Raw genomic sequence first — 27,500 nt, 5'->3', positions numbered from 1 at the left:
ATAGTAATCAAAACAGTATGATACTAGCATAGAGACATATAGACCAATGGTATACAGAATAGGAAGCTTGGAAGTATATCCGTGCATATATGGTCAACTGATCTTTGACAAGGGTGTCAAGAATATACAATGGGGAAAGGGAAGGATAGTCTTTCAACAAATGGTATTAGGGAAACTGGATACCCACACCCAAAAGATTGAAATTCCATCCTTACCTTATCCCATACACAATTATCAATTCAACATGGATTAAAGACTTAAACATAAGACCTGATACTATAAAGCTCCTAAAAGTAAAACCAGGGGAAAAGCTTCATGATATTGGTCTTGGCAATAATTTCATGATATGACTCCAAAAGTTCAGGCAACAAAGAGTAAATAAACAAGTGCTAAACTATTCTGAGCAGCAAAGGAAACAATCAGTGGAATGAAAAAGCAGCCTACAAAATGGGAGAAAATATTTGGAAACCAGGTATCTGATAAAGGGTTATCTCCAAAATATATAAAAAAATTCCTTCATCTCAATAGTAAATATCTAACAACTCAACTTAAAAAATGAGCTGAGGACTTAAATGTGCATTACTCTGAATATATCCAAATGGACACCAGGTATATGAAAAAATGTGCGACATCCCCAATCATCAGGGAAATAGAAATAAAAACCACAATAAGATAGCACCTCACACTCATCAGGATGGCTATTACCAAATAAATGAAAGATAAAAAGTGTTGAGGGTGTGAGTAAATTGGAACACTTGCACACTGTCGGTGGGAATCAAAACGGTGCAACCACTATGTGGAAAACAGTACGGAGTTTCCTCAAAAAAATTAAAAATAAAAATACCATGTGATCCAGTAATCCCACTTCTGGATAACTATCCAAAAGTATTTGAAATCAAGATCTCAAAGAGATATTAGACCCCCATATTCATTGCAGCTCTATTCACAACAGCTAAGATGTGGAAACAGCATAAATGTCCATAGATGAATGAATGGATAAAGAAAATGTGGTTTATACATGCAATGGAATATACTATTTATCTTTAAAAAGAAAAAAAATCTGCAATACGCAGCAACGTGGATGAACCTGAGGACACGCTGAGTCATCAGAGAGAAAAATACTGTGTGATTCCACCTACATGAGGTCTCTAAAATAGCCAAATTCCTAGAATCAAGGAGTGGAATGGTGGTTGCAGGGAGCTGGGGCAGGGAGAAATGGACTAATGGACATAAAGTTTCAGTTAAGCAAAAGGAATAAATCTAGAGATGTGCTGTGCAGCATTGTGCCTATAGTCAACAACATTGTAATACACACAATTTTGTTAAAAAGGTAGATCTGCTCAGTGTTCTACAATAACAGCAACAGCGATAATAATAAAGAAAAAAGTCTCAAAAAGAAAAAAATGTTATTAAACCACCCAAACTCAGATTTTCCCTGTAAATAGAGTAAATCTCTTGCAATGTGTCTAAAGTCAAATCATATATAAAAAAAGGTCTAAGACTTACCTCAAAACTCACAGCTCCATTGTGGTCCGTATCAAACGCATTAAACAGAAAATGCGCGTATGTTGTTGAGTCTGAAATGTTGAAAAGGGAATATCATTAAGGCAGCATGTCAACATCCTACAGAAGACTGGCATAGCATGCCCTAGCCTCCTTCTATTTAGGAAAATTTACTCCATCTCCTCTACTTGTGCTTTCTTCCTGGCTGTGCACCTTTGTTCAGTAGAGGATTATAATTTGAGATTCATGAGAGTGAGTTCCTCACACAGAGGCCATTGATGACGTCCGTTCTCTGTAAGGTTGTGGCTGGAAATGCTCTGAGCACCTGGGGGTCTTGGGTGATGCTCTTGGCGCTGCGGTGAGTGATGATACCATAGTGGGTGTGAGGATGAAGTAAGATGCATCTGGAAATTGTTTAGTGCTTGGCAGGGGCTATCTATACAAGGAAAATAGTAAAAATACTAAGAGTGAGGGGTGCCTGGGCGGCTCAGTCATTTGGGCATCTGACTCTTGATTTCTACGTGGGTGGTGATCTCGGAGTCATGGGATCAAGCACCCAGGGGTGCTCAGCACTATCGGGGAATCTGCTTGAGATTCTCTCAGTGTCCCTCTCCCTCTGCCCCTCCCCTGCTCACTCTCTCGCTCTCTAAACTAAATAAATTAATTAAAAACAATACTAATAGTGAGATACACATGAATTGACATTTTTAGTGTTGTTATTATGAATTTGTTCATCGTTTTTACAAGTCAGATAAAGACAGGGACTCAGAGAGGTTAAGAAACTTGCCCAAAGTCACACAGTCAATTAGGAGTAAAGCGAGATATTACTGAGTCCTTCTGACTGGAAAACCAGTCTAGTCCACAGCCAGTGAAGTGGCCTGATGAACTGGGGACAGGAGTGACTTGAGAAGTTTCTATGGCCACGGTGGGAGTGTGGGGTCCTGAGGGTTGCTGGGCCTTGGGAGAGAGTCACGGGTCTGGGTAACCATGGGCAGTTTGGGACCGGGGTCTGTCCCCAGTGCCTCACAATGCTGCCTCATAACCCCAGGGTATATCTGAGATCCAACACTTCCACTGAACTTGCTTCCAGTGGGTTTTACCATTTTTCCTCTTCTACTTTTTCTCCATGGTTTCCCTTCATCTCTGAGCTTTCTGCTTTTTCATGTTAAAAGTATATTTTTTCTTGCTATTTTCTTTTCTTAGTGCAGTTTTCATTTTTCAGTGCTTCTGTGCTTGACCCTTGATCAAATTTACTTGATTATTTTAGATGTTTCATCTCATGATTTTAGCTTTTTACCTTAACCTTTTAATATTAGAAAAAAAAAACTGTAACCTTTTAGCTCATTGGCTCCAACCTTTTATCTTCTGTTTAAAATCTCTTCTATTTTATAACTTTTAACCTTTATTTTTTATTGGGATTGAACAAAACTTTTATTCACCTTTTACTTTATAAGTTGCTTTTTTTAAAGGCTGTCAAGAAACTAAGTCACAGTAGCAGGAGAAGAGAATCGCCCTCCCCAAATAAGGGAGGTCAGAGGTCATAAAAACTTCCCTCTCACCTCTCAGGCACCTATGGCCCACTTATGGATAGTTTTTCCTGAATGATTCACCCCAGTGGTAAATGCTATTTAAGGCCATATATTTCACACGGTAGACTCTACACTCAGTTTCTCAAAATGATGGTGGCATTGTCTTTTACCTCTCACCTTTAAATATGATATATGAAACCACTTATTTTTAAACATATGAATTATTGGGGAGCCTGGGTGGCTCAGTCGTTGAGTGTCTGCCTTCAGCTCAGGGCGTGATCCCCGTGTTCCGGGATCGAGCCCCACATCGGACTCCTCTGCTGGGAGCCTGCTTCTTCCTCTCCCACTCCCCCTGCTTGTGTTCCCTCTCTCGCTGGCTGTCTGTCTCTCTGTCAAATAAATAAATAAAGTCTTTAAAAAAATAAATAAATAAATAAACATATGAATTATTAACACTGTTCTCTATGAACTAAACAGGGACCACAGTTGGGTCTAAATAATATGTCCCATAAATGTATCTAGAGTGAATGTCCACACAGTATTGATGAGTTGCAGAAAGAAATTCTTTTGAAGATGGGTTATTACCAGGGATTTCATTATAATCAATTTAGTGCCATTCTTGGGAAGCTCCATTATAGAGTTGTCAAGAATTGGCAGCCTGTTTTTACTCACAAAGTTGTTTTGCTCTCAACAGTGCAGTTACACAGACTTCTTGAACTATTTAGTGCCCTATGGTGATAGGAGTTGACAGGTGGTATGTTAAACTTATTTTCTGAGGGAGAAAAAAAGAGATTTTGCATATTTTATAATGAGCTTCATTAAGCAGGTCTCTTGGTATCCTATCAGACAATCAGGGTACCTTAGCAAGCAGGACTCAACATGAATAATGGCTCAGAACAAACAATGTTGGCAATTTTTTTTTTAAATTAAAAAAAAATAAGCTAACATGAACATACAGTAATTAGCTTTCTTTTTCAATGAGGTCACTCTTGCTTTAGAGCTTGACACGTAGGACAGACACTCTCAGGGTTTGCCCTGATGTGGTATAGAGGACTCCTTGTTCCTATAAATGTACCTTGGCAATTCCCCTGGAATTTAAACCAGTTTTCCAACCCAGATATACTGTGCGGACAGCAGTTGTTACTAGTGGTAGTGAAGTTAGACTGCCTGGGTTTGAATTTCAGCTCTCCCAAACATCAACTGCATGGCTTTGGGAAAGTTATTTAACTTCTCTGGGACTCAGTTTCCTCATCTACAAAATAACAACACCAGTGTGTACTTCATAGGGTCATCCTAAAAAGATTAAATGAGATACTAATATGCAAAGTGCTTAGAATAGTGCTAAGGACATTTTAATGTTCAATAAATATTATCTATTATAATTATTGTTTCACAGACAACCACCTTAAAGAAATGTGAGTAAGTTTTTTACAGATATAATACATTTCCACCTGAAAAAGTTCCTGTTTTTTTTTTTTGTTTGTTTGTTTTGTTTTGTTTGTGAAATCTCTATTGTGTGTCTAGGTGACTGGAGTTCTAATTTGATGCCACTTTCTGCTTCATAAAGACCAGTAGAATCGTGTCATGAATGGTCATTGTGGATTCTGCTGGAGTTCAGATTTTTTTCTGACAGGCATCTGGAGACTGTGAAAGTTTCTGAAGAAGGGAAGTGATGTTCTGAGCTTTGACTGGATGAGAGGAAGGAGCTAGGGCACTGGAAGTATCTGGCTGGGCACAGAGGTAGATACATGAAGAAAAGGGAAACTGTCCACAAAAGCATCTTTGGTCAGGTTTCATCTGATGGTTGTTCTCTTTAGATACTCAATAAATATTCACTAAGACAATGAAAAACTGGCATCCCGGATTCTAGATTTCAGTACAGCTGGGAGCTCAAAAGATAGAACGTTGATCTCTCTTCTCTCCACATGACCTTATGGTCTTCTTTGACCATGTTTCCTTACACATAGCAAAAACAGTTCCTGAGTTTGACATGTTGAGATTGCCTCAGTTTCTTACAATCTTCCTTGTGAAGTAGAAAATTAAATGTGGAAGTTTTATTGTTGGGGGACAAAATTTATGGATACTTAGGATAGGAAGGGATCTTGGATACCATTTAGTTGTTTATCTACATTTAACAAAGGTAAAAAATGGTTGCAGGTACCTTAAGGGACTACGCTAAGATTACCTAGTTGGTTAATGATAGAGTTGGTAATGCCATTCCAACACCAACTCCTAGAAATAAAGGGTGTGTAAGGAGTAGAAAGAAAACTGAGGACTCTTCTGTTTCACATTTTATAGATGTTATAGAAGTATTGCTCCACAATTTACAGAAGAACAACCTGAGGCCCACAGAAATACACCATTTGAGTCACAGGACTTGGTGGTGACGCAGTCTATCCACAAACCCAGGACTCAACTTAGTCCAATGAATTTAACCCAATTATTTCCAACCCACACTGATAATACGAACGAACCCCTTGACTGAAAAAGCTACCAATGCACATAAATTTCAGAGAATTTGAACAAATACACTTGATTATCATAATCCAGGTCTGTGGATTGAAATCAGTTTGGCTGATTTTTTTCTTCCTACCGCAAATCCCTACTCCCACTTGAATTCAAGCACAAGGTACAGAATTAGTTTAATGCATTTGAATATGCAATTCAAAACACTCTTGCTATGGTAAGGCAGGCTTGTATACATGAATAATAGTTTCTATTTGATAAGGCCTCTATAAATCACCCTGAAAATCCTTCGAAATATTGTCCTAGGACAAGAAGGATATTCTGTAGGTAGTGTTATTAAAAAACTCTTTATGCCGTTGACCCCATCCAAGTGCCTCAAATGTCTTACACGCAGTGATGGCTCAATGGGTATTTGTTGACTTAGTCTTCCTACTGGAGCTAATTCATCTGTTCCATTCATAGCAAGCAGGTGCCTGGTGCAGCCAAAGTAAGTGTTTGCACTTACTTTTGATCCCTACAACTTGAGCAAGAGGAGCCCAGGAAAGTGCAATTTTCATGAGCTTTTAAAATGCTCAGTGAACTAAGAGTGTCCATGCTAAAGTTTCTGCTGTATGTGGAGTTGAAAAAATCATTGCTGGAATGATCCCGGGAAGGGTACCAACCAGCCATCCAATTCTTCTCAGCTGGTTTTCTAGCAGGCATACTTTATCCCCCACGAACAAGAAGCTTCTGCTCAATCCTCTTATGCTGACATCCAGAACACCAAACAGGTTGTGCTTGGTAAACCATCTGGCTAAGCAGTAGAGAAAACTAAGAGCCTGACACAATACAAATTGCAGGAACTTCTGTAGAGAAGACAAAGTATTTTCCTAGTGGAAATGGTGAGACATGGTGATTTATGGACCCATCATTGTTCATGCTCATAATGAGAAGCCTGTTGCTTTCAGATCTAAATAAATGGCTCCACAGAAGCGTGAGCACGGCCACGACAAGAATTTGCCTCTCATCAGAGATTATGTTCTTCCTTAGGACATTTCCCCCTTTCTAGCAGCACTATAAGATACAATTTGCATGTGCCCATATTAATTTTTTAAACTGCGAGTCATCATTCTTTAAAATGTCATTTCCTTCAATATTGCCTAGTACTTTTAGATTTATCCGTTCAATTAACATGAATAATCAAAGAATTTTTAAGAAAGCAAGAGCGATTTTTCCCCCTCAAATCCCATTGGATTTTGCAACAAGAATCATTTGCAAAGAATTGTGCCTAAGTAGATGTTCTCTAATGCCAAAATGCTATTTTTCAAATAAAGATGAATTGTTAATGTGGAGCTGTATCCCATTTGTAGCATGCAATAACTTTCACTTGAGATAATAGAAGAATAACTTAAAGACTTCCATTTGTGCTAGATGCTTTGATATTACTGTTAATCAGTATGATGACAGATACTTAGCTATATTGTAAACATGATTTTTCTTCAGAAATGCCATGCTTTTTCAATAATTTAGAAATAGATGAATTAATCAAATGATATCCCAAATTCTTTATTAAGGCAGACAATGGAGCCATTACAATCTGGGCATCAGGCCTTATGTCCAATAGCTGTCCCGGGGCTGTTAGTAATGAGATGGGGGGTGGGGGAATTGTCACCCACGAGATATCCAGATTCATGAAATAATGGGTCACCTTGTGTTTTCTCAGAATTCTAACTTAATTCTTTTTAAAAAAATTAATTCTTTAATTCCTTTTAAATGTCATCGTAAATGAAAATGTCTATTTTGACAGTTCATGCACGGAATTGTCTTCAGCCCACTGAAATATCTAAAACCAAATGGATTGAAAACCAAAAGAGAAACTAATTTTGTCTGAAACTAATATTTAAGTGTTGCATACTTTCAAAACGCCTTTTGGAGACATTATTTCATTGTACTGTCCCAGCCACCATGCGAGCTATGTGTCATTGCGTTCCTTCCTGCTTTCTCTCATTTATACAGTACAATTGAGGATCGAGTCCAATTACTCGATCAGTGACTCTTCCACCACCTGTGCACACAGCAGTGAACAACACACGAAACCCTCTGGTCCCTGGGAGAAAACATTCTAGTGAGGAAAGAGACAATAAACAACAACAAAAACAGGTGAAATATGTATTATTAGGTGCTCTTGAGTGCTGAATAGAAACATAAAGCTGGCTGGGGACAATCTAAAGGGTTGCTGTGTAAGATGATGGGGGGAGCCTTGCTGAGAAAGTGGCATCTGAATAGGAGTCAAGGTGGTGGGATATTGAGATGGATATTTGGGAGAACAAGAATCCCAGGGAGAGGGAATGACAGGTTCAAAGACCCTGAGCAGCAGCCTGACTGGTGTGCCTGAGGACTTACAAGGAGGTGGGCATGGCTGGACCATAGTGAGCCAAAGGGGCAGGGGGGTGGAGGGGGAGGAGACAGGGAACAGGAGACCAGGCTTACAGCTCTCTATCCAGGTGTGGCTCAGACTCTGATGCAATGGAAGGTTCTCAGTAGAGCACTGACAGGAGCTGGCTTACACCGGACAGGATTACTCTGAAGAAAGCATGCTAGGGGAAGAGTCCGAATCAGAGACTAGTTTAGAGACTGCTGTAGTTACGTGAGAGGATGGGAGCTCCTTTCAGTGGGAGGCCGTCAAAGATAATAGGGAAACTGAGCTTCTCCGCACCTTGGTTTCCACATTCATTAAAAAGGGAGAGTCACAGCTCGGACAGCTGGGAGGTGAGGGGTAGTGTGTGCCAGGCTCAGGCACATACTCCATGCGTCAGGAGTGGCGGCTACTTCAGCTGAGGTCAGTTCGTCTGCATGGCTTCCTTTTTATGTCTGCCCTGGGCTTCAGCTGGTCTAGTTGTGCCTGTCCAGGGCTTTCGTTAATGCTATGATTTAAACCCCTATCTTCCCACTTAATGCCTTATTTCAACATTGCCCATCTGTGGCACTCAACTGGAACATTCTTTTGGGCAGGTACCATATCTTCTTCTTACATTATCAGCACCTGACACATAGCTGGGCACACAGTAGACTGTATTTGAGCTGGGCCTCCTGTTGAATGATTGAAAGAGAACCTATAAGGTTCAGGGGCAAATAGATCTCTTCACTCATCTCTAACAAGTATTTGTTATCATTATGCTTTCCTGGTTTCCTTTACAATTAAATTAATATTTAGAGTGGTATTAACTTTCTCAGATGTGGGGGCAGAGGTGATAGCAAGAAGTCCCAAAAGAGAAAGCAGAAAGAACACTAGGTGAGGCTCTAGAAAAATGTAGGTTCTAAGCCATTATCTGCCATTTTGTGGATACATGACCCTGAGCAAACCTTTTAACTTCTCTAAAGCCCAGATTTCACATCTGAAAATTGACGATAATTATATTTGTCCTCATTTGAGAGTGGGGAGAACCAAATGATACCTACAGTGAGTGCTAAAGAGCTTTGGGGCATATCCCGGACTGAGCCATCATCGTCCAAAGGCGCTGTGCGTTTGAGAGCCGTAGTACGAGATATGCAGTAATACTGCTTCTTGTATTCCGCTGAAGGAGAAATCCTGGCTATCTGACAATTTGCAAGGAGCTCACTTTTATGATATGTTGGAAATTATATGCACTTGCATGCTGTGTATTAATTCTTCTACATAACGATTAAAAATGTAGAATCATGCCATAAAAGATTAAGCCAAACTCAAGATTGCAAGCATAATTCTAACGGAGAGTACGTTCACAAGTCCACCAGTGCACTTACCTCCCTGTGGAAAGAACTGTGAGTAAATCTCTTTGAAGGTTTCTTCATTAACAACACCACTGGGACATTCCTAAAGAAAGTGGTAGAGAAGCAATATGAGCAAAGTGTTCATAAAACTGCTTTTTTGCACATTTTGAAACAGAGCTGTCTACTGTGCAAAGCTGCACCAAGGAAAGTGAACCATCCATCCATTTTTCAAAGAGAATAAAACACACAATAAACTCTTCTTTGTTCTAGTTCCCACAGAATGAAAAAAAAATTGCAGATGTAAAAATCTTTGCATATTATAAATATTAAAGCTGGTTTGACACATGAAAAACCACACTGCCACTTTTAAGAACACAAATGTTTATTATCAACAAAGTAAGAGGAAATTACATTGTTTTTCATATGGCAATGGTATTGCAAGATGCTTTTCACGCGCTCCCTGCTGGATCTTGGTGCCATATCCCTCTAACAATTTGCTGGACCCACATTATCTTTAGTTCAGTGAGAAAATGGTGTGCTCCATCTGGGAGTGGCCCCAGCAGGAAGAGTTACTAATTTCTTAACAGTTTGTTCAGGATTGCAAAATAGCATGGTCTGTAACGAGTGACCTTGAGTGAGATAGAACCACGAGATTTTTTTTTAACTTTTGGAGAGGAGGCTCTGAAAAGAAAGTGGTCTGAACGTAAAGAATTCTCATTTTTTTCTATGGGCGGAGTTATTTTTTAAGGCTGATGGATACTGACCTTGGGAACTCCACTAATATCGGACCACTGACCTGGTGGGACAGAGGGCAAGGCTACCCGTCCCAGAGTGGATTGAGCATTTTCTACAAAAGGAACTGAAATCTAAAATGTTCGAAGAAGTCTGTCTCGGTACTGAAAATGAGGACTAAGTAAGAGAATCATAGGCAAAGATGAGAGCAAAACTTCCTCCACTTTCTGGAGTTAAAGAATGGTCTGGTCAGGAGTCTGAGGTATAGAGACTCCTGGAGCAATGGAGACTGACAATCACATATAGTCACATGTGGGGTATTAATTGCAGGTTGACTGGGGGGAGGTGATAAGCTCTGTCGGTCTTTTTGAGGGGCTCCTCATGAACAAACAGTCCCACCTTACCTGCCACCCCCTGCCTTAGTTGTCATGGTTCTCCCACGCTGCCTGGCCCTCCCCAGGATTCACTGGGGAGCATCAGGGGTGCGCTAACTTCCCTGCCCTGAGAAACAAACATTCTGTGTACTTTCAATTTGACATGTGTTCCTGGCATCTTAAAAAATCGTCTGATGTGGTGTTAAAGCGTCTCTTAACCCTTAAAATCATTGCCCCTCATGAATGAACTTGATTTATTGACTTGAACTTTCTTTATTCCAATGAGTCAGTTACAACTATAAGGTGACTTACATGAGAAGTTTTCTATTTTCCCACTCATTGGCTTGAAAGGTAGGACCTTTGATATATAAACACAATTTAAAATAATGGCTTCAATGTGAACTTGTGTTTACAGAGCTTGTCAATGTGTATTTCTCCCATTTGATCATTATAATCGACCTATGACTGAGGGGTCTACATTCACTGAGGCAGAACTGGAGGGTCTGTGGTCACGTTCTAGCCAATGGAGAGCTGGAATGTGGGCTTGAGACTCTCCAGATCACCACAAGGTTTGGGATTAGATGACCCTTGTAAAAATAATGACCCAAGGACCTAAGAGTATTGGAGCAAAGAAAAGGCAATCAAAAACAAATGAGAAGAAAAGCAAGCAAGCAAACTATTATAGTTAATTTTATGTGTGAATTTCTCTGGGCCACGATGCCCAAGTGTTTGGTCAAACATTATTCTGGATGTTTCTGTGAGGGAATTTTTGATGAGATTTACATTTAAATCAACAACGTTTGAGTAAAGTTGATTGTCCTCCATAATTTGGGTCGGCCTCATCTAATCAGTTGAAGATCTAAATAGAAGAAAGGTTAATCTCCCCTGAGCAATAGGGAATCCCCCAACACACTACCTTCTGACCCAATCTGCAACATTGGCTTTTCTTGGTTCTATGGAAGATGGTTTTTGGACTCCAACTACAACTTTTTCCTGAGTCTCCAGCTTATCTGTCTCCCCCATCAGATTTTGAACTGGCTAAACCTCCACAATCATGTAAGCCAATTATTTAAAATAAATCTCTTTCTGTACATAGATACATCTCTTGGTTCAGTTTCTCCAGAGAATCCTAAGATATAAAGGATAAACAATCACCAGCTATAACCTCAAAAGGAGAAAAAGATGGCATGTATCTAGCTAATCACTCAAAAGTTTTGACTAAATGACCCTTAGTTGGCAGCAACAGAACCAATTTTAAGCTCAGATAAGTACTTGTAGTTGAGCCCTCTGACACATGGAAATTGTGATTTATTGACTATTTAACTCTGAGCCATCTGCTTGGGATAGCAAGAAGAGAGCAATTAGATGACTCTGCCATCAGGTGTGAAAGGTCAAGCTGGAAACCTACCTGGGAGGTAAAATGACTCTTGCAAGAGGTGAAGATGGGAAGTAAAGGGACATCTTTCCTCAGCAAACTTGTCAGCTGGTTTTGATCTCTAGCCATGTTTGATAGTTACATCTTATAATGTGAAATGAAATTTAGAAAGAGACTGTCTCAGATGTGTTTGTTTTATGTCCAATCACATGTCTGTGTCAGGCAAAACCCTCTCTGCCATCTGGAAGCTCCTGGCCAAGTTTTAGGTTCAGTCTTACCAGGTGAATTTGTCTTTACCCATCTTGCATTCATTACATTAATTTACATCTTTAACCGATACATATTGTATGCTTATTATTCTAGAACTTTTCAAGAAAGTGGGGCAGCAGCAATAAACCTATCAAAGGTCTTGCCCTCATAGGGCCTATATCCAAATAGAAGAAGAAAGTTCAGCAGTAAGTCAAAAGAGATAAAAGTAAGTCCAGAGAGTGATGATTTTTTGTTTATTCTAGAGTTCTTATGGAAAAGCAATGCATTTTACTACCTTCAGGTGAGAAAAATGAACCAAATTCTGTAGGACTCTAGTGATTTATGAAATGGTACAAATGGTCTATTATCTAAGTTTTCCCTCACCTATTTTGTGGAATTGTATCTCCACCTCTCCATCAAGAATGGATTTGATCAAGCTGCGTATACAGCTAAATGTGCACCCTCAACAATGTAGCTGTATTAGGTTAACTCTTGCTGCAGTAACAGTAGCAAACAAGCCCCCCAATACATAACAAGTTTAAAAGAATGTAGTATATTTCTTGCTCATCTAACTATCTAACATGATGGCTTTTCCCAGAGTCTTTAAGGGCCTGAGGCTAATGGAAGCTTGGCCATCATAGGGTGGCTTCTAAAGTCTCTGCGATAGTCTCATCCAGAAGGAGAAAAGGACCATTGAGGAGTGTCTGTGAGAGGTGTTTATGGGTCAGGTCTTGAAGTGCGAAGTACCACATAATTTCCACTCTCATTTTGTTGGTTAGAAATCATTTAATACGTCACCCCCAAACAACGAGAGGAGCCTTGTGTGCCCAGGAAGAAAATGGGACCACGGATCTGGTGAATGGTTAGCACTGTCTGTCTCAGAGGCTTATTTGAAAGATTCTCCAAGTGTCTGTGCTCTGAAACAGTTCTCCCACTGATGCTTTAACATGACCATCATCAAATCACTCAGCAGTATCAATTCCCCTGGTGACATTAGGGGTGATATTTTTAAATAAGCACCTTTAGTAAGTTCTATGCATCTAAGTATGGATTTGTTTATCAGGCTCTCTTCACTCTAAGAGAAAGGATTCAAGAGGTAGTAGAATTCTTAGGTTTAGGGCAAGTGAGGAAAGCCTCACTCATCCATTTTGAGAAATTATTATAATCTTCTGTAAGCCCCATGGCCTCCATATTATATTTTCTAATGACTTTTTGTCTGATTATTAAAAAATGATTATTCTGCAAAAATTTACTACCTATAGGAAAGGATAAGGAAGGGGACTTGGGTGGCTCAGTCAGCCAAGCATCTGCCTTTGGCTCAGGTCATGATCTCAGGGTCCCGGGGTCCAGCTCAGTGTCTGGCTCCTCGCTCAGTGGAGAGTCTGGTTATCTCTCTGCCCCTCCCCCAACTTGGCACACGTGCCGAGCTCTCTCTCTCTCTTTCTCATGAATAAATAAAATCTTAAAAAAAAAGGAACAAGGAAATAAAAATTGCCCATAATTATACTACTGTAAAGCTATTTTGGTAATTTATCTAAGCATATTAATATAAAATTGGACAAAATTTTTATATGAATTTGATACAATTTGATATGAATTAAATTGGGATAATACAATAATTTTGCATCTTATTGTTTTGAGGCGTCTTATTATTTTTTAACTTAACAATACATCCGGAACATTTTTCATATCATTATTTTTAATAGCGGCCTAATTATGTGCCCATTGAATTTATCATATTGTTGGATATTGAGGGGATTTCAGCACTGGAGACTACATAGGAATAGGATGTAATTAATAGGCCAGCATATACATATGATCACATGTGGGGTTCTTTCTTTGTGACTAACCCAGAAGGAGAATCACAAGACCAAAAGGTTTAAGTGGTCTTAAGGTCCTTCACACACACGGCTGCACTGCTTTCCAGAAAGGCTGTACCAGTCTGTACCCCTGCCGCATGTTTTTGAGAAAGCTTCCATCTAGATGGGCTGCTGGCCAGAATCACATGGGGATTTGACACGCACCAGATCCCATGAACAAACAGCAATAATTTGCTTCCCTCATCAATCTAATCATCATTCTGAAAATTACCAGGGGCATCAAGGCATTTGCACAGATCCCTCCAAGGGATAAAGTGATGTGTGTGTTTTTCATGCAGACAGCTTTGATGGCAATCTGCTGGACCACATCACCACCATCACAGCTGTTTACCGAGCGCGTATTCAAGGCCTTCTTACATACAGAGTTACATTTAGCATTTTCACTAACCTGAAAGGTGGTGATTCTTTAGAGATGAGGAAAGTGAAGGCTGAGAAATTAAAACTAAGTAACTTGTTGGAATCACAGTATTTCACAGAGCCATCCATTTGCTGGTTCATTCAACAAATACTTATTTAGTATCTTCTATGCACCAGGCACTATTCCAGGCACTGAGGACACAGGATTGAGTTTAAAAAATTCCGGTTTTGCTCTTAAGGAATTTAAAAAGTTTAGTGGAACCAAACTCATACTTCCCTGACCTTTGATTGCAATGTTGTCTTGCCTTCTGGATTATTACCTTTTTTCTTTTTTCTATTAAGACTGAAGTAGTGGTCTTCTGGTGAGCCATCCATGAAAATACTTCCTTTGGGAAGACACGCAGTGTTTGTTTCCTCCCAGAGCCATCTATCGTGGCTGTGTTGAAGACAGCCACATGTGAAAAGAAGCCATTCAATCAAAACCGGGGACGTTGATTACAAATATACACACATGTGTGCACATATATCATGAAATTGTACTTTGTGAGATTTGTGGAAAACGTTGTTAGCTTCTTACTTTTGGAGAAATTATTGCCTTTTGTCCAACAAGGACCCGCACACGTCTTCCTCCCCACCACATACAGTTCACTCTAATTATGAATGCCTCGACACTAAAATGCTTTGGAAAAGGTTCCAGTTTCTGGGACAGGTTAAATGAACTACTTCATCAAATGTCAAGGGCTGGAGTTTCCTGGCACTCTGCCGGCTGCCACATTAATCTGCTCTGACCAGCGAGTTTCCTTTATTGCTTCTTAAACCCTTCACCATGATATGATAAGGATGCAATAAATGTAGGATGAGATTTTCTTAGCACGTAACCGCCATGCATTTGTCAGGTGGTGAAGACACTTGCCTTGTGGGGCCTTACAGGTGCACTCCCTGGTGACCCTTTCAGTTCTCTTACGTAGGGTCATGGTGCATGTGAGTGCCCAGATCCATTATAAGTGCACAGTGAATATTTTGCTACTGCTAATATCAAAACTAATGAAGTAGTGCTTTTCATGACAATTAACACAAGGATGATGATGATGGGGATCATGAGAAGGACCGCGATGATAAGCACATACGTGAGCACTTTCTGTGTTCCAAGCACCGTATTAAATGCCTCATGTGGATCATCTCCCATGAATGGATAGATGCGAACATTACCTCCATTTTTCAGACAAGCAAGCAGCCTGAGAGAGGAGCTGACCATTAGAAAGTGGCAGAGAGTCATCTCTTGATCGGCATCAGGAAACTTGAATATTTAAGCAACTTTAGAGAACACCCAGTTCAATGGCTTCATTGTAAAGGTGAAGAGATTGAAGCTGAGGTTACAGGAAATGCCCTTAGCCCCGTGTGGGGCTGCTGAGCCTTATCTTGTGTCTGGGTTTCCCGAGGTCTAAGCTGTTGCATGGACTTCAGAAACCCTTCAAGTTCAAACGATAGTGGGCATGTTCTGTCTGGCAGTATTTAGAATAATCTAGTGAAATGCTTCTGCTTCTGGGCTCTGGACTTAAACAGAACTGGATTGAACCCTTGCTCTGCCACTTCAAAGCTGTATAGCTTCAGACAAATGGTTTAATCTGAGTCTTGCTGTTATCCCCTGTAGCATGGGGATAACTATTGACAACAGAGGGCCGTGAGAGAATCAAGAAGATAATGTATGTTATGCGATTATCTTAACCCTCCTCTTTGCATATCCTATTCACTCATTAATTATGAGTCGTTGGTACAGTAGTAATCATCTCAAATCCAGTGAGCGGAACTCCATTATACAGAGTCGCTGTGGCGTCACTGCAGCAACACCAGAGTTAAACGGCATTCATCAAAGCAGTTGAACCCAGTATAGCGCAGGTCTGTTATAATGCAATGAACCCATAAAGCAGATATGAGTTATGCTTCCTCCTCTAGCACTATAAATGGAATGAACTCTGTAATATCATCAGAGCTTACCCTTAAAGGCAGGGGAATACTGCAATTGTAAACGACAGCTGAGAAGAATAACGGCCACCATATTGGAAATAAATGTTAGTAGAAACCCAGCAAACTTTTCTTCATTAAAGGAAAGCTTTCCCTAGTAATGCTTACATGAGTACATTAGAAATAAGCAGTCCAGGGGTGCCTGGATGCCTCATGGTTAAGTGTCTGACTCTTGGTTTTGTCTCAGGTCATGATCTCAGGTCATGGGATTGAGCTCAGTGATGGGCTCCGTGTGCGGCAGGGAGTCTGCTTGAGATTCTCTCCCTCTGCCCCTCCCTCCCCCAGCTTGCATGCTCTCTCTCTCTCTCTCTCTTCTTCTCTCTAAAAAAAAAAAAAAAGAAGAAGAAGAAGAAGAAGTACAGCAGTCCATGAAAAGTGTTGGGAAATTATTTCCAAAAGAAATCCATGCACGTACAGGAAATTGCTAAAGAAATTATTTTCTGAGGTGCATCATGAGTCCTTATACATTTACCTCACAAGAAAGCCTTTCAGTATTTCCTTTGAAAGTTGTCAGAATGCTGGTGGAATGCTCTAGAAATGGTTGCAGTGATATGCAAATCAGATGTATTTTCTCACTGATATTTGTCCACTCCACTGGCTGAAATCTCTTCCCATAAATCATCCTGCTCTCGTGTATGCCATCTCCTCAGGTTCAGGACTATTATTAAACATTTAGAGATACCTCTTCAGGAATCCAAAAGGAAGAAGTATGCTACAAAAATATCATGAGAAAAAACTAAAACTAAAAGGCCTTGTGAAAGAAATAGTTCCCTGGCGACCCTTTTATGATGTCTGCGATGTCACATTTTTTAAGCATCCATGTGTTTCATCCACTCTTACACTTACTACTGTTGCTACAGAGAGTAGACATGGTGGTGGCTGTGAGGTGCGTGCTTACGCTGCAAGTCCCTGGTTTCTACCAACAGAAATGTCATGCCATTCATGTTTTGTCCAATGCCTGTTCTTTCAGTTGTTCTCCCTGACAAAGGAAGTAGACTGACACCTCTTTGAGAAGTAGCACAAGCTGATTATGGACAGAACTACCAGAGAGAACACAAAGGCAGGGCACCGGACACTCAGATCAGAAAAAGGAAAGAGAAGACTCACATCACTACCCAAATAAGGTGAGCATCCATTCATTCCTTTGGCAAGAAGAAGGTGGCAGGTAAGTTGGCACTTGTTAGAAGAAGTTATCTTCGTAAGCAGTAAACTTGTTAGTGACCATACTTATAGTGAGCTGTGTGCAAATTCATAAGCAGAGACCAGCAAGCATCCTGGACACTTAGAAGAATGTGGGGCATTAACTCATGAGCTACACCAAAAGGGAATAGCTGAAGCAGACAAGGCAAGGAGAACAGGATTTCATGTGTGATAAACTTCAGTGCTATTTATCATAAATGTATATATAAGAGGATTGGCCCTTCAGTTTTCAGAGCATAAAAGCTGATCACTTAAAACTAGAACTGGTTATATTTCTGTTCTTTCTTAAAATTTAAATTCAATTAATTAACATAGTGTAATATTATTTTCAGAGGTAGAGTTCAACGATTCATCAGTCTCATATAACACTCAGTGCTCATTTCATCATGTGCCCTCCTTACTGTCCATCACTCAGTTACCCCATCCCCGCACTTTCCTCCCTTCCAGCAACGCTCATGTATAACACATGGACTCTATCCGATTATTATGGTTAAGATTCTGGTGTCTGCAGAGCCCCCAAATCAGATAAGAAGTCTCCTTACAGCAGATTCTTTAACACGTATATTTTTGTCTGTTGTATTATATGCTACAGATATATCATAACATTTGGGAAATATTGGCTTTTTGTTTTCTTAATTTTCAAGATGTGAGCATATCAAGCAGAGCTACAATTTCATAGCCAAGGCAACTTTTTATCCTTTGAGATTTTCTTTTAGATTTTCCATTAATTCGTTGATTAAATTGTTAAAACAATGTACCACCTCCAGTAGGGATGACTTTCACAAGACAGATAGAGCGAACTCATTGATACAATAAAAATGAAGGATGGAGCATTTCATTTTCAGAGACCTGCAATTGGAAAGCATGACTGGCTTGACATATTATTCTACCTTGCTTAATTCCTAATCCAACTGGGAAAGCATAGTTCCTTTTAAATTAATTTCCACTCCCCACTTCCCTTGTTTGCAACGGGGTTGCTCTGAAATGTCACTCTCTTAGTAGCATGACAATTTAAACACGGCCTGGCATTTCACAATTATGGGAGAATTTTGAAAGTTTAAATGGTGCTATGCCACGACTTGTACTGCTATTATCCCCAGATTCTGAACTCAGACTTCTCTGTTCCTCTTAGACTTGGTAAATACTCTGTAGGCAGGGACTGATCTTTGTAAAGCCTAACAGTGTTTAGAACAGAGAGTATTAAAAAAATGTTTATCTAAGAAGATAAATGCTCAACCAGCTCGTAGCTTTTTTTTTTTTTTAAGTAGTCTCTACACCGACCATGGGACTTAAACTCACAACCCTGAGATCAAGGGTCACATGCTCTACCAACTGAGCCAGCCGGTGTCCCTCAACCTGCTCTTAGCTTTGAAGAAATTACAAAATCAATTGGCTCTGGCAGTTTCTTTGAAAAACTTGCAAGCAAATTTTTGGAATTCCATACACTCCCAAGCATTTTTTCCCCTGTACTTTGCCTGTTCTTCTCTATCTAATTGTGCTGAGAAACTATTTTTGATGCCTTGTGTTGTATTTTTTTTTAAAGATCTATTTATTTATTTGGAAGGGGGGGCAGAGACAGAGAGGGAGAGAGAGAGAGAGAGAGAGAGAGAGAGAGAATCTTCAGCAGTCTCCCCACTGAGCGTGGAGCCTGAAGCAGGGCTCAATCTCAGGACACTGAGATCAAAAGTCTGAGATCAGGACCTGAGTAGATACCAGGAATCTGACATTCAACTGACTGAGCCACCCAGGAGCCCCAGATGCCTTGTGTGTATTAGTCAAAGTCCTCCCTTTCTCTTATACACATCTCCACCACTAGAGACCATTAAATGGGTATGAAGAATTTTTGTGGTGAAAATCTTGGTACCACCCCCTTCCCTCATCACAGTTTATCATAAACATGTTCATAGAAATTTAGAGGAAACCACCAGGGTCAGGAGAAAACATTTCTTATTCTGACAGGAATTTTACAGTCTTTACTGTATTCAACAATTGTGCTGTAGAAAGCTCATAGAAAATAAGATTACACCTTCGGTTTTCAGAGCATAAAAGCTGATCACTAAGAACTAGAACCAGTTCTAAATTTCTGTTCTTTTTTAAAAAATTTAAATTCCACTAATTAACATATAGTAGTGTATTATTAGTTTCAAAGGTAGAGGTCAGTGATTCATCAGTCTTATATAACACCCAGTGCTCATTACATCATGTGCCCTCCTTAATGCCCATCACCCAGTTACCCCATCCCCCCAACCCCCTCCCCACCAGCAACCCTCAGTTTGTTTCCTGTGATTAAGAGTCTCTTATGGTTTGTCTCCTTCTCTGATTTCCTCTTGTTTTACTTTTCCCTCCCTTCCCCTATGATCCTCTGTTTTGTTTCTTAAATTCTACATATGAGTGAGATCATATGGTAATTGTCTTTCTTTGATAGACTTATTTCGCTTAGCGTAATACCCTCTAGTTCCATCCGCGTCATTGCAAATGTCAAGATTTCTTTTTTTGATGGCTGAGTAGTATTCTATAGATAGATAGATAGATAGATAGATAGATAGATAGATAGATAGATAGATCTCACATCTTTTTTATCCATTCATCTGTCAATAGACCTCTGGGCTCTTTCTATAGTTTGGCTATTGTGAACATTGCTGCTATAAACATTGGGGTGCAGGTGCCACTTCAGATCATTACATTTGTATTTTTGGGGTAAATACCTAGTAGTGCAATTGCTGGGTTAAATTTTCTGTTCTATTGTCATTTATTTTCTCCCAATCTAAGTTTCCTCACCTGTAAAATAACCTCTAAGAAATACTGACATCACATGGAAAAACAATGGAAAATTAAAATGGACAATGTATAAAAAGAAAAACTTTAAAAACTGTATGCAACCAACATGATGGGTATATTTTGCTGCTTCCAAAATTTGCACTAAGAAACTTCTGCATTCTCTAATATGCTCTTTGGACTAAATATAAATTTTATATTGGGGAAAAAAAGTGGAGAAAGACTTCTCTCCATAATATTGGAAAGGCACAAATGCTGGGTGATAATCAAGATTCAGTTCAGTTGCCTGAGTGTGAGGATATAGGCACATTCATAGCCTGGTGAGGTTCCCCAGTCACCCAGGGTGAAGGTGAAATCCCAGGCACAAGGCAAATTTTCGCAGCACCTCAAACTCTCTTTTCTAACTCTAAAGAAGAGGGAAATTACACAAGATTTACAGCCAAAACAAAAACAAAAACAAAAACTCAAGTTCCAGCTCTAACAAAGAAGTCATTATTGAAATGTCCAGCTTCTGAGTTTCAGTCTATAAAATGTAGAAAGTAATAGAATTGCACAGTGAGGAAGTGATAACTTGATACTATGTATATAAAGATCCTAGCACTGTTCTAGAAACTCTACAAATGCTGATGTCTTTGAACATTCTCAAGTCCCTTATGGTGATTCTGTGGAAATGAAGTTGCCCAAATGTTGCAGGAAAAGCCTTTCTGGGATCAGGCCCAAGTCCTAAACCTTTATTAGAATGCTTGTAGTTATCTGATTTAAAGAGTCTTCAGAAAAGGATTTCCCCAACTTTATGCAAAGAGAGGGTTCACTTGGTCAAAACTTTTTTCAAGTACAACACAGTTCAGTTCTATGGGTATCCAAGACCACTGGGGAGGGGAGGAAGACAGCAGTGACTGAAGAGAAGCCCTGTGTATTAGTTTTCTATCGTTGCACAAAAAATTACCCAAAACTTAGTGACTTAAGACAACACAAATTTATTATCTCAGTTCTGTGGGCAAGAGTCTGTCCTGGCTCAGCTACGTTCTCTACTCAGGATCTCACACTCAACATGTGAGATGACTGGTTCTCTTGTGGGCCTGGTAGTGTTCCTCCTTGCTCATTCAGATGGTCGGCAGGATTCTGTTTCTTTTGGTTGTAGGACTGAGGTCCCCATTACCTGGTGGACTATAAGCTGGGAGCCTCGCTCAGTTTTCTTTCCGTGAGTTCTGAAGTCTCATGTGAATAGATCAGACACACAAAGACGATCTCTGTATCTTAAGTTCAACTGATATGGGACTTAAATTATGCCTGTAAAATCTCTTTAAGGCAATACCTCGATTAGTGTTTGGTTGAATAACCAGGAGACAGGAATCATGAGTGCGCCATCTTTAGACTGCAAACTACAGTCTGCTTCTTCTCAAAATGAGTTGACCTCGGTTTTTATAGCTGTTTAAGTGTCTTTTCTATAGTTTAAGTGTCTTTTGTTTAACTGTCTTTTCTATAGTTAAATTCACTATTTGGAACCCTAGTTTAACTAGATTTAGAAGGAATCCACCCTGTCAAGCCTGCATTCAGCAGTGCACAAGACTAGCAGTGACTGCAAAATTTAATATTCTTTTTATGATTGCTATGAAGAGTTATGCCATATGCTGAGGGGTGTCCCGTCCTTATTTATTTCTGCTCTATATCATCAAGGTCATTATGCAGATTTTATGAATTGATTAAATCACTTTCAAATCGGCATGACATCAGCCTACTGATATGGGAAAAAGAAAACGCAACTGAATAAAAAAATTCTACTTAAGATAATCATGCAATGTTTCAGTTGGAAAGAATAAAACACCAATATGATGATATACATGTACATCCCCCCCCACACATGTGTGTATATATACACGTATACATATATGGTTGTAAGAAGATGTATTTTTCTGGAGTTTTGCAACGATATTATTCTCAGTCTCCTTTTCCTGACCTACTTCATTGGCTAGATTCTGGCTCTTTGATGACTTCATTGTGCCTATATTCTCTTGGCTTCTCATGTGAGATCATACGTTTTCTTCATTGTGTAAGCCATTTTTATTTATTGGTTTTCAGTGTCTTAGAGTCAAAAACACTCTAACATAAGCAATGACCCTGTTGTCATTTTATTATATCTCTCAACAGAGTAGGAAAATGGAAATGAGCTCACTTGATTGTTTGCTGACAAATTCGGTGGAAGTTCTGCTGGACAAAGAAGTATAATCTAGAGATTGGATATGGGCGTGTATATGTGTGTAGATACAGTTGATTTGACTTATCTAGTCTAGATTTTTAGAAAAATCTGTTCTAAGATATATTCGGCTTTGAGGGAATGCAGAGGGTGCAGGATGAACGAAAGGAACATTTAATGATCACCCGTGGTCTGCTGGGCACTGAGCCAGCTTGTGTAGGAGACGCGTGTTCTCAGGAAGTCCTTATAATAAGTAAAGGAAGTAGATATTTTCTTACATGGAATGTAAGAAATGAGCTCAGAGAGGTTTAAAGAAACTTCCTTAAATTTAGGCAGATATTCAGCCATAGGACTGGGATTTGAACATTGGGCTAAAAAGTTTTGTATCTTCTTAAGCTGTCTCCATGAAAGGCAAGTGTAACTACAGAAAAGAAAAATAAACTCATGGGGAGCTTTTACCTATTTTTCAAACCTATTAATTCACACTCAAAAAGGAAAAATCATTAATCATTTATTCAACAAGTATTCCCCGGTCAGCAAGGATGGTCCCCACACACTTGGAGCTCACAGTCTATAGGGAAGACAGGCATTCTTCAAATATTCACACAAATAAATGTCATATTAAAATCTATCATGGCATGAAAACTCTAAGCGCTTTTCATAAATTAATTCAAATGTCACAAGCGAGGAAATGCAGGGCAACCACTTCATTTGCTTTCATGAGGAAGGTGTAAGACACAGGCAAACCCAGCCCTCAACTACGTTGTATTATATATTCCTTTCCCTTTACTTTCTTGTTCTTTATTCTGAGAAAAGAATTCTTTGTCCCTCTCTTAGGTACTTGCTTCTCAGCAAGTTGCCATTTCCAGGAGCAGCCCTGAGTCTCTGGAGCTTGGCTACAAGTCAGAGGAATGTTTATTCTGTTTAATTAAATTCTGTTTGCTGCAAATACTTAAGAAGTCTTACCCTTCTCTGCCTCCAGTGATTCTTCAGAGGCTCTTCTCTAAAAGGGACAATTAGTAAGGGTCACTGCCTGGGAGGACAGCCCTGCCTTGACTTACAATGCTTCTAGGTTCCCTACTGCAGGGAAAGTGGCTCAGAAGGAGTCTGGAGACACCTGCTTACTCTCAGTCAGCTGACCAGAGAGCTTCAAAGGGTCCCTGGAGCTCAGATAATGCGCCAGCTCAGCCAGCCAGCCTCAAACATTCCGAGTGTTTAATTACAACATCGAGGCACAAGGGGGCAGCAGTGTCCTCCGTGATAGCTGGAAATCTGCTTTCTAGTTCATACTCAAGAGTTCTTAAGTCTGAGTAGATTTCTTTCCAGAAAGCTGTTTCCCCGTAATGAAAGGTGACTGTGAGCTCTTGTTCCCAAATTAGGTTTACAGAATTTCATTTTTTTAAAGTAGGCTCCACACCCAGCATGGAGCCAAATGTGGGGCTGGAACTCACGACCCTGAGATCAAGACCTGAGCTGAAATCAAGAGTCAAACACTTAACTGGCTGAGCCACCTAGGCACCCTTCCCCCTCCAGATTAGGTATATAGAAACATTAACTATTTCAGGGAAAGGGGCCCGGGGACTATTAACTCCTCCATTCTGGATATTATAGTTGGAATAAATCAGCCTAAAATTACAATCTCTTTTTTTGGCAGTTGAGCCACCCTTAATTTTTGTCATCAAAAATCTGTAGGTTGTAGGTCTAAGGAAACAAGTGAATAAGCAAGACAACAACAAAGATCCCAAGTCTGAAATTTGAATAAATTTGCTCTTAAGTGCATTTGGGTTCTGAAGTCAGATTGCTTGGGTTTGCTCGGCTATATTACTGGGGAAAGTTCTAAATCCTTAAAACAGAAATAATGATAATACTTATCTTGGAGTTGTTATGAGGTTTAAATAAACATAACCCATATACAATGTTTAGTACAATATCTAGCATTAACTGTGATGAGGATGATTTCTATAACAATGGGGGTGATCATTATGACCCTGTTCAGTCTTTGTTATTTTTTAACTTAATGGAGGATGTTATATTTATACTTATTAAATAGTTTCTGTTTATTTAATTCTAAATCAATCTTCCTTTTTTCTTGTTCTAAACTGTTCTAAACTGTAGCCTCTGGAATTTGCTAGCCCCTGGCTTAAAATCCACTCATATCACTAGTTTTGGGAATTTGAATGGGTTATTTAACTTCTGCTCGCTGGGTTTTCCCATCATTCATCTATTCATCAAATATTTTTGAAAACATATTATATGTCAGAGAGTGCTGTAAGTGCTGGGGATAAACAATCAACAGGACAGACGAAGCCCTCTAAGGAGTTTGGAATCTATCAGAGAAGACACATGTGAAACAAGGAGCTCCAGAGGTGATCATTTAGCTAGAGTAGTGGTAAGTGCTCCCGGGGAAGAACGGGAGACTAGTCTAATCCAGGAAGGGATAGAGGGAAGACCTTCTTGAGCAAGTCACACTTAAGCGACTTTTAAGTAGAGACCCGAAGCATGAGAAGGATGAGAAGTTCGCAAGAGCTGGGGGAGAGGTCAAGGGCATATGCAAATCCTGGCATGAGTTCAAGTCATAGTGATAGTCTCAGACCTGGTTAGTTAATTCAAGGCCCACCAGAAATGTCAAGAACCGAGGTCTTTACCATTGATGTGATGAGGATAATATATCTGTTTCATAGGGCTCTGGAGAGAATTAAGTGATCCTTTACACAAAGTGTCCAGCAAAAGGGCAATTCACAGTCCACACAGTCAACATTGCTCTGTTTCTTTCTGACCTCCCAGAGCTGAATTTCTAACTCTGGTATAGTTATTTATTCAGTACATAATTATTTAGCATCTACTGCGGTGTGTGAGGCTCTCTGCTTAAGCTGAATAAACAGAAGAGAAAGAACAGATATGGTCTTGCCCTGGTGCAGGTTTTCCACTGATCAGCTACTATGTTCTTTGTGTGGGTGAAGTTATTTCACCTGAACGAGAGTTTCAACTTAGCTGAGGATTAAGGTCTCTTTTTCCCCCATCTCTGAAACTGAAAAAAAAGCAAACACACAGAATAAATGCACATTGCCATGGTTTACACTGTAAATATTTTAGGATTATTACTTTGTAAGTAGGAGTTACTTCTGCATTTTTCTTTGCTCTTGACAATAATTAATAATAACGATGATGGTAATTTCTGCAATCCATACTTGTACATACTTGTACATGGTGCCACTGATTAGGATGGATCTCTATACTAGCGTTAAGTGCTAACGAGGCCTCAATGATACCGTGTTAGGAGCTAGCTTCCTTCTAGAGGGTTGGAAGTCCATCACCATAGCAGGTGCAGCTCTACAGAGATGTTTACCCTGGTAGCCTCTTATTATATTTACTATATTAAATATTACACATATATTTATTTAGTTCATAAAAATCTTGACTTCTCAAAAGGGTTCCAGGCGTAGAAAAGATTCATCAAATCACCAAAACTACCACTTCTACTCTTCATTTATACCTACATACCTTTCATTTCAGAGCTTGTTGATATTCAAGACATTTATTTTGGAAATATGGTAAAGGCACTATTTCAATCAGCAAGAGATCCTCTTCAAAACTCATGTTACGTAAGTTTGTGACAACAATTTTTATTCTCTCTAGTGAGGCATAAAGCTACAGGCTTTATGTTCTTGCCACGTAATGAAGTAAAAACAACACATGTTTTCTTTAGTATCTTACAGATGTTTTCATTTTCTTGTTCATCAGCTGTTAACCTTACTGCTGCCCAGAGAGAGATTAATGTTTGGATTTAAATTATGGGAGATTTATCTCAAGTCTTCTCTGGGTTTTATTTGTTTGTTTGTATTTTTTGTTTGTTTTGCTATTTTTGTTGGAAGATGAGAAGTCTGGAATGGTTTGGCCTCTATATAACCTCTCAGAATATTCTGGACATCTCTTGCTTTTTCACAGCCTAACATACCTAGTAAGATAAGGAATGTTTCCTCTGGTAGTTACGATGCACAGCTGAAAAATATAAAAAGAACACTTTCCCCCCAGAGAATTGGAGTAATTGTATTTTATCTATCGTTTCTAATTATACCTTCATCCTCACAATTAATGTTGTCCCTCTTTAAGAAACATTTCCTTGATTCTGCCATCATAAAATGACTTGTCACATCTTTCCATAGTGTTTGATTTTTGCATTTTTCCTTTTTATGTCTCTGTGTCAGGCACTGTAAGCAAACTAATCCAGCTTATTGCTTCAGAAAAACATATGAGCCAAATATTATTGTAGAGTATAAATTAATCACTAAGAGCACAGTTAGTATTATGTATTATAATTTCTTCATTTTGTGACTATTCTAGAGAGTGATTTTGAATGAAAGGAGGCATTATTCTTTAAGATCAGAATGCAGACAAAGAGACTTTCTTTGGTGGGGGAATATGGGGGATAAGTGAGTTATGGGGAAAAGATGGAAAGAGGGATTAGTGCTGTTTCTGACAAATTGAAGTCTGAAGTATCAGGTGCACACCTTGGGGGAGACAGTCAATAATTAGGAATGAGTCTGGAACTCAGGTAAGAGGTCTAAGCTTACATCTATGGATTCATGTGCCTTTAGCACATAGGTATAGAGATCTCCCAAAGAAAATAGAGTGAAAAAAAATCAGGGAGCTCAATACACAGTCTTGGGGAACAGCAACATTTAAGAGATGAGCATAGGAGGAGTGGTCCAAAAAGGAGTAGTCAGAGAGGTACAAGGAGAAGCAACAGACTGAAGTCAAAGGAACCAAGGACATTCAAGGAGCTCACGGCTTCTAGTTCCAAACTCAGCAAAGAGTTCAATTAGGTCCCAAGAGATAATGAGAAGGAGGGGATAAAAGCATAGATGCTGGAACCTGACTGCATGGTCTTGAATCCAGGTTTTACTACTCATACTATCTGTGTTGCCTTGGGCAAGTTTCTTAACTTCTCTGTGCCTCAGCTGCCTTATTTGTAAAATGGGACTAATGGTAATATTCTTACCCCATAGAATTTGCATAAATATAGCATTGGCCAATATTTGTAAAAAACTGGGGAAATTTGGATGAGATCAATGGGGAGCTTCAGTGTCAATATCTTGATTGTGATAGCATACTACA

General features: G+C 39.5%; 1 protein-coding gene across 4 annotated transcripts in view; it reads right to left on the bottom strand.

The window, feature by feature from the left end:
- KCNIP4 (potassium voltage-gated channel interacting protein 4) overlaps window positions 1–27,500 on the bottom strand; it is a 524,684-nt gene that overhangs the window by 22,056 nt on the left and 475,128 nt on the right. For 3 of the 4 annotated variants that reach the window (XM_008685842.1, XM_040625201.1, XM_040625202.1), the window contains exons 3-4: window positions 9,261–9,330; window positions 1,507–1,577 (exon numbers count right to left, since the gene is read on the bottom strand). In XM_008685842.1, coding sequence (XP_008684064.1) covers window positions 1,507–1,577; window positions 9,261–9,330 — 141 coding nt within the window. Of the gene's footprint in view, window positions 1–1,506; window positions 1,578–9,260; window positions 9,331–10,023; window positions 10,045–27,500 lie in introns of all 4 variants that reach the window. The other variant, XM_008685843.1, reaches the window with a different exon arrangement.

Source organism: Ursus maritimus, unplaced genomic scaffold (genome assembly GCF_017311325.1).
Source record: "Ursus maritimus isolate PB19 unplaced genomic scaffold, ASM1731132v1 scaffold_8, whole genome shotgun sequence".
Lineage (NCBI taxonomy): Eukaryota > Metazoa > Chordata > Mammalia > Carnivora > Ursidae > Ursus > Ursus maritimus.
Note: the sequence above shows the minus strand (reverse complement) of the source record. Positions and strands in the feature narration are given on the sequence as shown.